Raw genomic sequence first — 12,942 nt, forward strand, 5'->3', positions numbered from 1 at the left:
ATTCTTTTGGAGACCACAAACTGGCAAACGTAGAGTGCAATGCTATCCTGGCCACTTGGTTGGTAGCCGGAGGTGGTTGTGTGAAAAAGACTGAAGAAACATTGGGTACAGCAGTGAAAGATTGTTGGCAGGTGATGATGATTTTAATTCATCATTATGATGAATAAACAGTCATCGTTCACCCTTACCTCGCTGGGCATTCATATAACATAGAAAAAGATTCTTGATTTCAGTGACTTAAAATCCATCTTCTTCCTAAAGATTCCTTACCAGCATCAGCGCCAGCGGCCTGGCCGGTGAGCGTGAGCTTGGTGTGGACCTTCGACCTGACTCCGTTCTCTCCCACGGAGAATGGCTTGTAGAGGTGGTCCTCAGTGGCGGAGACCTTCTCTGGCACGCCATTGGTCACCTTTGACTCTACGTTCAGGGTTGATTGGAGGACTTGCGTGTTCTTGATTTCCTGGTGGGAGAAATGGTGAGGTTAGAATTTTGTGGTTTGTTTGCAATGAAGGGTTTGAAAAAAATATAAATTAAATATTATGAATTCTACTTTTATCCAGCGTACTTCTCTGATTTCGGTCATCACGTCAGGTGTAAAGGATTCTGCTTTTCGCTTTCAACCAGAAATTTTCTCGACGCCATTTGAGGTTTCATTATCAATATCACTCTTCAAACTTGCATACATTATTTTTCAGACAGCCTTTATCTTATCGTATTGATGACAAACGGACAAAGACCCTACAAAGGCTCCCAGAATAGGGCAGCTGACACTTCAGCGGTCACTCCCTTGGTACTCACAGCCTGAGGGTTGTAGACGGCGGTGATGAGGTCGTTCCTCCCGTGCTCGCGGTGCCCGCAGCGCCCGAGGTCCTTCACGCGGTGCACCAGCGTCGCGCCCCCTTCTTGAGAGGAGCTGGCGTCGGTCGGGCACGCGCCGAAGATGTCCACCTGGGGGAGAATATGGTGTTAGAATTAGAGATAGTTTTGGGTAGCAGGCCCTTAGTGAAATGGTTCTATGACTATTGAGATTACTCGTTCCTACTTCTAATTTTGAATAGAGTGAAATTAACGGCTTATGGGGGGCACAATAATAGCTGATGGCTGTCTCTCTTTCAGTAAAGAAACACCCCACCTACTTTTGCTGTGACCATATTATGCAGGCTCGTTTTATGTGAAATCTCAAGAATTCCTCTATGTCCATATTACATTCGTCCATGGGTTAATCCTTTGGCAGCCAAGCGAATTTTGACATTCTCATTTAATTTTCTGGATTAGATATAACATGCTGCACACGTAGGTTTCGGCTTAGTATACCCTTTTTACAACACCCTGTATATCATAGCATCTATCCTCACCTCAGTGCCAGACTTGGTTCCAGTCTGCAGCAGCGAAATAACCGCTCGCTTGATGTTCAGAGACCGGCGGGTGTCTCCTTCCTCCGTGCAGAGGTCAGCGCCGACGTGGCCGTCCTGCAGCGTGAAGCGCACCGGCTTGTCCAGGCCGGGGGGTTTCGAGTACTTCTGTGGATGGGGAGAGACAGGTTAGTGGTGGTGAAGAAGAAGGGTATAAGGAAGTACCTAGATGGGGTAAGGAAGGTTGTTAACTTTTATCAAGATTCTCATTTGAGGTTTTGCGTATGCTAGTAAGCTAGTCCACGATAAGATTGAAAATATCTTCAAATTTTCAGAAAGACTGGATTAATCATTATGCGGTTATGGTCAGTGGATCCCAAATCCAATCCATCGATCGATGCCATTAGAAAGTATATGGCCAAGGAATCACTGCAAAGATGCTAAATTTACCACATAGAAGTTTCTAAAACTGTTCACTTACCTTGCCGCCAGGTCCCGAGATGACCAGGTTGTTGACCTTGAGCACGTGCGCGCAGTTGCCGAGCGCGGACACGGACACCTGGCCCAGCAGCTTCACGCTGGTCTCCTGCTTGTCCGCGCCGCTCAGGTAGATGGACACCACGCCCTCCACGGCATAGTTGTACTTGTGGCCGGAGAGGAACGACGCGCCGGATGGAGCTGGAGAAAGTAGATTAGAAAGAGAGCGTTGGTTAGAAAGAGAGAAAGAGAAGAAGCTAACGAGAGTAACGAGACGGTGACTCATCGGGTTCATTATTCTGCATATTATTATGTATCTAGCATGGGGCGTAAAACGCACAAGGCAAGAAAGTTTTCAGTCGCAATCGCTCTCGAGGCCGCGCGATTTTGCCATGTCTTCATGTCTTGTGGCTTGTGCTTGATATGCAGGGCCACTTTCAGGAAGCTTTTGTTAAATTTATAGTCAGGCTGACTAGCCTGAATCCGTGTTCAGTTTAAGCGCGTGTTCCGACCAAAACTGTTACCTCGTGTACCTGATCCTCACGATACGGGTACGCCTAGTGTGAGGATCAAACCAATTGTCATCATTTGTACAAGAACGCACTTGACATAACAAAACTGTAATTGTATAACCACATATATAAGTATTTTGTTTGTGTACCGTACCTACTTACTTATTTTATTTCTAATTTTATGTTCTGTTTTGTTGTTATGTTATGTTATATGAAATAAATAAATTTGAATTTGAATTTTGAATTTGTGTGAAATTTTGAGGTGAGTGCTAGTAATTATTGTAAAGGTGTTACACACCTTCACCAATATGAATACTTACTTCCTTTACATCCTATGGAACATTTATCTGAAACAAATAAATAAAATGCGTTAGTATACAACTAAAATAAAGTATTTTAAATCAATTAGTTCAATACCTGCCATAGCCTTTTTTGTAGGTAAAGGCAAGGCAAGGATTATAATTGGTACCTATCTAATACAATAAGACGGTAAAGCAAGGGTCTTATCTGAAGCTGGAACCAGCTAGTCTAGGTCTCAGCTAACATTGTGAGGGATCCGGTTTAAAGGTCAGCAGTGGCAGGTCATGTTTGCACATCATATCTGAGGCGGATGTCAACAATGATTCAGATGTTGATCCACAACATCGATAGAGCTACAGTTTGTGTACAGTTCGGGGGAATTTCCAGCTCTTATTTACATTCATTATTGTTGATGATTATGTAAGTCGGTGTAACATCGTGGGTGGTATTGTTTTTGTGAAATATAACCACGTGGGTTGACAGTGAAGGCAATATGGTAGGTATACATATAATACGGTATACTAATATTACCTACATTGTTGATCATATGGTTAAGGAACGGCGATACGGTTAACAAAATATATTATTATGTAGATGGAGGTATTTAAAATATCTTATGATAGGTTATGATAGGTAGGTATACACTTTTCTGTATTTCGTGACCTTATTCAGGCAAAGTAGTGTACTCATTTTGCAGTATTTTTCGTTCGGCATAATGCTTAAACAATATTGCTTTGCAACGCTTCAAGTTATCAAGTTAAACTCATCTTTATGAGCAGGGGTTACAAACAATACGTCGCTGATGTCGACTGGAGGGCCCCCTCTGGAGGTTAGATTGGGTAATGGCCGCTTATTATTGTCCTCACACGTAATGGATCGAGATGAGAGACAAATGGTGAAGAAATTGAGAGCAAGTCAAAGACTCCGTGTGTATACGCAATATTTACTGTAGATTGACAATGCGGACTTTCCCAATTTTGTAACTTTGTTAAATCAATTTTGATACCTACTTGTTAGGTACTTTGTCCTAAGATTGGCTTCAAATTGGGATGGATTATTTAAATGGAAGAGAAACTACTAGTAAAATTAAATGCCTATGCTTAGCAGAAATCTAATTTGGCACCGTCATACAAAAGAATCATCAAACTACGGTTCCTTAAAATACCATGAAAAATATGTTTGCTTTAGGATAAGCCCTATAACTTGCTTGCTATCAGAATCTACACAAAATTTGAATCATTACATCCCTAATCTCTCTCCTATATCATTGACCGAAGTTTTCTTTTCATTCCTCCGCGGCGGATACCCGGTAATCGTCTTAATTCGGGCGCGCTCACAACATCCGGACATGGAGGAAGAGGCACAATTGATGCGCCGTGCGCACTGCACCACGCATCATTGACCTTTACCTTAGATTACCGATATACGAACAAGATGGAGTGTCCCATAGAACAAAGCTAAAAGCTGACCGCATTTTGTTTACTGTCAGATCGTTTTAAGTGAAATCCAAACTTCTATTCGTTCTTATTCAAAATTAGAGCTCAGGGTTTGGAATAGAGTGTTATTATTTTGTCGAGTTTGCAGTGAAATTCCATTTTGTGCGTATTAAAAATATAGTTGACCTTTACTCATTGTACCTTGACACGGTGACAAGCACTGGAGCTGGGGTATGTTTTGTCACCGTGTTGAGGTATACCGGCCTTACAAAAAACCATTAGTATTTGTCACCGACTCGCTAAGATCTTATCGGTCCTACCACAAAAATTAGACAAACGATATAAACTTGATAAAAACATTATGTTAACGGGTCAAATATTCCATCGGTCGATTGTATCGTTTATTAAAATGTAACAACTGTTAAACTAGGTTTCAATTATATTTTGTAATAATACACTAAAAAGTATAAACGAGCTAAAATGTATAGGTACCCATATAATAAATTTCATGAAATATTTTTGAGCTTTTAAATTCGCGAATGCGTAAAAAGATAAAAAAAGCAAACTTTATATCGACTTGACATTGGTCTGTGAAAGTCATTGATAACTGAAACAATATGTTTCATAGTTAACAATGCGATATTTATATCGCCTACGAAGAGTGATAAGTGATAAACTTTGTCCCGCGATACAATCCCATTGTAACCTCTGCGATTAAAATGTTGCTAGTGTTTTTAGTAATAATTTGCCTGTTTTTGAGAAAGTTTAGCCGCAAGGTTTTAGGTCTAACCACTTATACATTTAGTATAATTGAGCTATAAACTGAAATTTTAAGATTAGACTAGATGAGGAATTCAGGACTTCCTGTTTCCATTATTCTTATATTTCAAAACGCTGAAAGTAGAATGCGTGGCTCTATCTGCATTAAGTTAGCTCATTTAATCATTTGTTTTTTATTGAAATATAACGTTCTCTCAAAAAGCAGTTCTTTTAAGTTATTTGACGATTGAAGTAGCGGACTGGTAACACCATTAGTAGTTTTGTTAGAACTAATTAAATGAGCATGATCTCTTCACCCCGAGATACGATCACCCGCAAACTAAATGACACTGTCCATTGTTATCGAAATGTCATCTATTTACATAACATTTTTTTTGCTATAGTTTGTGATTTTCATATCACTCTAGCCGATTCATGTTTTATTGATACGAATAGATATACCTGCTTCAGTAGTTTCTATCTGGTAGATGGGACTTTTGAATTGTTTTTTATTATATTTCTACATTTTTTTATTTTTATATTTACGAAACCTTGTTTTTAAGTAACATCCTTCTTTCTCTCTAATCATATTTTTTATAATTATGTTTTAATATCATTTACTAATTAGATATGTATACTGTTTGCAGAATTTGAAATCAATAGGAAGTATCATGCTAACGATGTTATTATTTGCCATGCAGCAGCTTATGTATACAGCATTTATTACTAATTATATTTATATGGCGACTGTATGCTTGTATACAGTGTAATTTGATGTGTTTATGAGATTTCTAATGATTCTGTTGAACTTTTGATATTTATAAGAGCTTAACAAGTTTTTTTGGAGCTGAGTTACCCTTTGGAAGTCAAAATTTAATAATAAATAGTTATGAATTAGCTGGAGTTTGCTCCAAACTGATTGGAGAAATATGATTTAATCAAACTCAATGTAGGTAAATCATACCCAGTCAAACATATTAACTATGTAGAGTTAATTTTACCCCCTATATTATGTACAATAAGTACCTATATATAGTTGAACCTGCCTATTGACCGTGATAAAGTAATCAAGGGTCAAAGTGCCTTGGCTATCTGTTTGTTTATTGCAAATAATTGTTGCCTCGCCGCTTATCACTGGTGGTGACAGCAAGACTATACCCATCTTCACCTACGAGATAATTTGAACCTACTTGTGTACCTATCGCTTCTGGAATATTCTTGTGTGACCTTTACCTATTAGGTAGGTTTGGGTGTTGTTTTATGAAAGTTTGAGTTAGTACTTTTAATTAGGTAGGTACTTCTTTCTTCTTACTCTATGACTACCAATCAGTTTTCAACATAACCAAAAGTTAAGTGGTAGAGCTACTAGCATTATCATCATCTTTGTAGTTACTAATTTATTTTGTTTAATAAATAATTTAATACTAATATAATAAGCATACTTAAGTGGAAAATATTAGAGGGCTTACCAGAAAATTTGTATGAGAGCTTTATCGTCTCTCTAAAAAAGCTTTGTAAGCTTTGCTAACTACTTTGTGGATGATTTGTATATTCTACTAGCTATACCCGCGAGCTTTGAATCAGATTGCTTTTGGCAGATTTTTATGTGTGATGTTTCTGTAGGTATTTACACAAATACTTCATTTAGGTATAACGTCTCCAAAAATAATGTAAAGTTAAAATGCTTGAATAAATAAATATGGAAAAGGACCTACTGCCTGGTTCTATTACCTACATCAAGTGAAATAATATATTTGTGTGAAAGAATAGGGTCTTAGTAAGTTCTATGTCTGAAATAATATTAGAGACTCCGATCCCACTGACAAACTGTATATAAACAGTTTTGTGGGACATATTGTAAAATATGTTAGCTTAATAATTAATAAATATTCAATCGTGATAAATAATTATTAAATGTAACAACCTGGAAACTTGCAATAGTAGTATTGTTTTGCAAAAGTTTAGGAAATTTTCATATTTAAAGATAGGTAAGTAACCTATAATCGAACTAGATAAATTTTAATTTCAGAGATGAACAACAGACTTTAATTACATTTATCTAATTCGTATAATAGGTAAGTACTCAGGTTACATATACAGGATTGAATTTTATCAGTGATCTGTCAGAAAACATGTATAGATCATATCAGATATTCCACAAGTAAACAAAGACTACACACACTTTTTAAGATAAATCGTTACGTTATAGATAATTACGTTACGATATGTCGTTACTTTACGAATCTCGTTCACTGATAAATGTTCACCCTATAGAAGATAAAATATTAAAGGAACACTCACCATCAGATAGTGCTGGTTTCCATAAAACGGAAAGTACGAAGAAAGCACAAACTATGCTCAAACTAATACTACTTTTCCCCATTATTACAGGGGTAAAAGTACATGAACACTTAAAAAAATATCAGTCAGCTTAACTTATGCTAAGAATACTATACTGTGTTGCTTCTACCCCGGCCGAAAGGTAAATGCGAGATTGGACCCCGCGCGCCCCTTTATATAGACACGGGGTCTCCGCGCGACCAATAGGGACTCGGGAAATAATTGATGCTCGAAATTTAAATGTAACAAGATTGTTTGGCCTGCGCCTGCGCTTGGAAACAGCTTCGTTATGTAAAATTGAATAATCTAATGAAAAGTAAGCAGAAATGATATATCTAATGTGATTGTAAGCAGTAACAGATAGAAGAGCACTCTACATAATATAGCGCAGCATAACTAACAGTGAAGTTACATAACTAATATTATTGATACTTCTACATTATGGTCAGATTGAATAAATTTTTAGATACTTAGATTACTGGACTTAACTTTCTTTTCGTGTAGGAGAAAGATATCTACTCTGAAAAAAGTATTATATGTATAATTAGGTATCGATAAATTATTACGATACCTCTATCGTAGTATCAAGTTATGGTTTCAGCACTTTTTTAATGCCAATACTCGCTAGAACATACGCAGGGAGCTATAAGTTTAACTTTTTGATTCATTGTAGCTACATAATTCCTTCCTATACGTGAATTAATTTTTATATTTTAAATCATTTCTGTGTATTTTGAAACTTAGGTAGGTACTTATAATTTTTGTTTATCGAACGATAAACTTTGATGAATTCTTAGCTGTAAAACTAAGAAAATGAAAGTGTTTAAAAATTAAAGATTCATGTTTGTGCGTAAAAATGTAACACCCATATTTTCTACGCCAGGGATTACTAAAACAAAACAAATTTAGGAACAAAATAAGTATTTTTCTACCTTATTCATATTGTTTTTGCATGTACACTATACTTGTTATTATATTTTATATAACAATGAGATTCGTTAATTTTTATTAGGTCATTAACATAGCCTTATCTAAATATTGAGAATATCTTGAACTGTCATTACGTGGACACAGATAGCCACACTCATTGAGGAAAAATTGGTGAATTAAACTGTAAAAGTTCTTGTATCATATTTCATAAGGCAGTATTTAAAAATCAATCTAAAAGTATTAATAAATATTGTTGTCATCATCATCATCGTCAGTCGGTAAGGCAGGCTGTAATTTCGAAGTTAGGTATTTGCTCCAACGTATCGTCATCAGCCACTACTGGATATAGGCTTTTCGAAGAAGAGCCACTTCACTCTGTCCTCGGGTTTCCTCATCTAGCTACTCGTGTGAAGCCCGTGGATCTAGAGCAGGCTTGAGGGCGCCCCACGCTATGCTACAAACGTAGAGATTATAATAATTATGTAACATTATAAACAACTACCTAAGTACCTACTTGTATAGTATTCAAGGAGGTTTAACTACCTGAGTTTATCTACCTATAGATGGTAGGTCTGTATCAAGGTCCAAAGATATAAAATATACATAACAAGAACAACACTTTTGGATATTTCCAGAAAAACTAAAATAGCGAACTCGTAACTTTGTGTACCGAATTGTTATCTAACTATGTGCCATTCATAAATACAAGACAAAGAGTTATAGTGGAAAATCCCTTTACCTAAGTGGGTACCTGAGTAAGTAAAGGCCCCCAATAGTTCAAAAAATATTTATTTAGTCTACTTCGAATACAAACAATAGGATTAACCGGCTTCTTAGAATCATAAATAAACACAAATATTGTTGTGTTTCAACTCATTAGCAAATCTGGAGCTACTTAGTGAGCTAAGATTGTTTCTTCGAAGTAAGGGATTATGATTCTGAGGATTGGATTCCAGATTCTTAGGATGGCAGGTACCTACTAATAAATGGGTGACCCCGGCAAAAAATTCCCGCCCCTGGGTACTACGCTACGTACGACACTGCGTACTTCGCCTCATCTCTCCACGCACAGCAGAACCGTTGTTGATATCATGACTGCACCAAGTCGAACGTACAAATGGACTACATGTCACTGTATCAAGTGTACCATTGAAGTGTACCGATTGCACGACAGCTCTGTGCAGCGATCACAGGATTCGATACTATTCTATCTCTATTATATCGAATCATGTGATCGCTGCACAGGTTCATTCGTTTTTTGTCAAGCTAAAGTAACGCTTTTGACCCTCGAGAGCTTTATTTATTTATTTATTTAAACACTTTATTGTATGTATACACAAATTACACAGTTTAAAGTAAAAGTTAACAAGTTCTTAAAATATAAGCAGAAGATATTTATATAATCAATAAATATTAATAATAGTCATTTATGTACACCGGCCAACGACACTGATTCATTCAGTTCATAAATTTGTAATAGATGTTATAAATAGTGAAATTTATGATAAAATATAATAAGGTGAAGCTGAGAAAAACAACAGGAACCGTTATCAAAGTTATCAGAACTATGTGTCTTCTATGTGTGTAGTAAAATAGTTGACGGTTAACATTTATATACTTACTTCTATCTGTTTGGCTGATTGGATTAAATTTTTTAAATAGTTCTCATTAAAATACGGTATGATGATTTTTAGGGTTCCGTAGCCAAAATGGCAAAAACGGAACCCTTATAGTTTCGTCATGTCCGTCTGTCCGTCTGTCCGTCTGTCACAGCCGATTTACTCGGAAACTATAAGTACTACAGTGATGAAATTTGATGGGAATATGTGTTGTATGAACCGCTACAAAAATATGACACTAAATAGTAAAAAAAAGAATTGGGGGTGGGGCCCCCCATACATGTAACTGAGGGATGAATTTTTTTTTTTCGATGTACATACCCGTGTGGGGTATCAATGGAAAGGTCTTTTAAAATGATATAAAGTTTTCTAAAAAACATTTTTCTTAAAGTGAACGGTTTTTGAGATATCAGCTCTCAAAGTCGTAAAAAGTATGTCACCCCCCCTCTATTTTTATAACTACGGGGTATAAAATTCTAAAAAAAATAGAGGTGATGCATGCTAATTAACTCTTTCAACGATTTTTGGTTTGATCAAAGTATCTCTTATAGTTTTTGAGATAGGTTGATTTAACTGTAATATTATATTTGCTGCTACGGAACCCTTTGTGCGCGAGCCCGACTCGCACTTGGCCGGTTTTTTTATTTTGCTACGAACAGCCTGACTACTTACTATTATTGTCCTAAAATTGCAACAATTCCTGTATCGCCTTAAGTCACGACGTTACGTGTGGATGCGTGTTGACTGTTGACGGCGCGCGGGCGATGACCCGAGATAGCACCCGGCCCGGTCAAGTGCGTTTACTCACATTTTGACCACTTCCATCAGCAGGTTATTATATTCTATTCTCTGTGGGGGTCTATCTATCATGGCGAGCTAATTTTCCGCATTTAGCCTCTAAGGTGAGCCATTATGCGTGAAATACCTATGGGGTGACTAGCTATTAAGCCACCCAAGCCCACTACAGAAAGCCAGTAGACGAACTATGTTGCTTATGACTTCCACAAACGAGGTTTGACATGTACCACCACTGACAGAGGTTATTCAATGCTAATGCGGTACTTTAGCATGAGAGAAAGAGGTTTCTCCATTATCCAGGTCCCACTTATTCAAGTTTTACTATGTTATTTATTATCGATACTTATGTTTTTTTCGTAGCAATTCGTAGTCCCGTAGCCGCGTAGGCCTCCCGTCGTAGCCGCGTACCGGCGTGAAGATAGCGGTAAAAGTAATTTTTTATAAGAGCGAATATGTTTTCATGATTATGAAGAAATAAGTCGCGTAGGCCTCCCGTCGTAGCCGTGTAGCAGGTTTATTACATTATATTATTAAATTTCAAAATATGTACAAGCTATGCAACCTACATAATCCTCACAATGTATTTCAGAATACCTATATCTTTCGTCAGTCACACGATATGGGAAATAAGAGGCAACTAAACATCACTGCATTCTCGACCTAAAATCATAATTTATAATTTAGGTTTACTTATGAGGTAAGTTATCAAACATGTTAGGTACTCAATACATAATGATGAATATAATGAGTTCAAGCATATAGACAAAGAGACATATATTAAAAAGAGATAAAAACAAATACATGACTACCTATTTGATTATTTCACGTACCTACTTCATTAATTACTACATATTTTTAAAGTAGGTACTATAACTTAATCATTGTTTGTTTCTAGGAAATGTTTATCAAATATTTGTTTTCTCATACTTATGTAAGTAATTATAATAAGAGGTAAGATAAATCGTGCTTAGTATGTGCCCATTTTGATTATTATTTAAAGTTGTCTAAATTGTTATACCCGCTTCAATACATTTGGATTTGACCTACAGCAAATGGATTGTTTATTTTTAATACGCTATTATTATTTTTAGAGTTCAGGGAACCATTACTACTAAAACATCAAACGATATAAATAAGATTTTTTCGTAACTTTAGCTTAATCTTGATAAATATTTGAAGTGTGTCCGTACAATATTATATGTATTTATAGAAGTCCATACATGTTTATATAGCACGCATTTATGTACATAATACCTATTTATCTACTTACATTCAAAATTATGTTCAATATGAACTATGTCACAGAATCGAAGTGCAAACAGTTCAAAGTTTAGGAGAAAGCGTCCGAGAGTGATTCACTCATTTACGTCAATGGAGACCTTCACTCGGGACACGGATGTGCTGTAATCAGTTAAAATATAAAGTCATATGCATACATAACATGCTCACAACTGTAATCCCCAAAGGGGTAGTCAGAGTTAACTCCCCAGACCTACAGGTCTTAGGTTCAACATGTTTAAGACTTCATACATTAAATGATATTTCCGGACAGCGAAATGATCCATGCAGATTGTAAATTTGTAAGTAATGTAAAGAAGTCGGCCCTGTGACTACTCCAGTCGTGTCCGTAAATCCATCCCATTGGGTTATGAGAATGCGAGTGATTTAACAGAGTGCGCCTGTGTATTGCGCATAGGTACGGTTGGGTACCATAATTTACCTACTCTTTCGAAGATGGTTGATCTAAATGAGATTAGCCATTGTTATGAAATTTTATTGCATGTAAACATATCATTTTCTTCTAAGAAGCGATAAATACCTATATAGAGATGTAGAATTAATTATGTGTTATCAATTTAATGTAATGCACGAGTAATGAATTGTATATAACATCCGCCAATAAATGCGATAAAATATTGTTATTTTGCAATATTCGCACATGTTTTACATTGTAAATAAGTAATAAATAGGTAACTAAACATGTGATTTAGTAAATAATCATTAAAAAAAATCTCTATTATGTAATTATATACGAATTTATTTCTTTGGAAATGTCTTTGTTGGTAAGAAACTTGAAGACTTTCAGCCCCAGGAAACACTGGGTTTTCAAAATGCTTTTCTTACTCTGAAATTCATAGACCGGATTGTTTTACAACATGTGTTATTTTATATTTGAAGTCCTTGCATAGATTACGTATAAAAAAGTACCCTTTGCACCATTTCATCGTCGAAAACATTTATATCACTTAAAAATTCCACCCGGTGGCAAAATAACAATGAATTTATTTGAGTTCCTATTCAACCCACTTTGACCCTTGCAGTGGGCAATTTATCAGTCGCTTATCAGTAAATTTATTTGCTAAACTTGACAATGATATGTGAGAGAATACTAACTAAATACATAGTAAAATTATATTAA

The 12,942-nt window shown here is 36.2% G+C and overlaps 1 protein-coding gene across 2 annotated transcripts in view; it reads right to left on the reverse strand.

Annotated features, from left to right (window-relative positions):
- LOC105380513 (apolipophorins) overlaps positions 1-7,333 on the reverse strand; it is a 34,207-nt gene extending 26,874 nt beyond the window's left edge. For both annotated transcript variants that reach the window (XM_038110209.2, XM_038110208.2), the window contains exons 1-6: positions 7,138-7,333; positions 2,662-2,688; positions 1,834-2,030; positions 1,356-1,520; positions 799-948; positions 271-460 (exon numbers count right to left, since the gene is read on the reverse strand). In XM_038110209.2, coding sequence (XP_037966137.2) covers positions 271-460; positions 799-948; positions 1,356-1,520; positions 1,834-2,030; positions 2,662-2,688; positions 7,138-7,219 — 811 coding nt within the window. In that variant the 5' untranslated portion in view covers positions 7,220-7,333. The remainder of the gene's footprint in view (positions 1-270; positions 461-798; positions 949-1,355; positions 1,521-1,833; positions 2,031-2,661; positions 2,689-7,137) is intronic.
- Positions 7,334-12,942: the final 5,609 nt, after the last annotated feature.

The sequence above is a fragment of the Plutella xylostella genome, chromosome 27, assembly GCF_932276165.1.
Source record: "Plutella xylostella chromosome 27, ilPluXylo3.1, whole genome shotgun sequence".
NCBI lineage: Eukaryota > Metazoa > Arthropoda > Insecta > Lepidoptera > Plutellidae > Plutella > Plutella xylostella.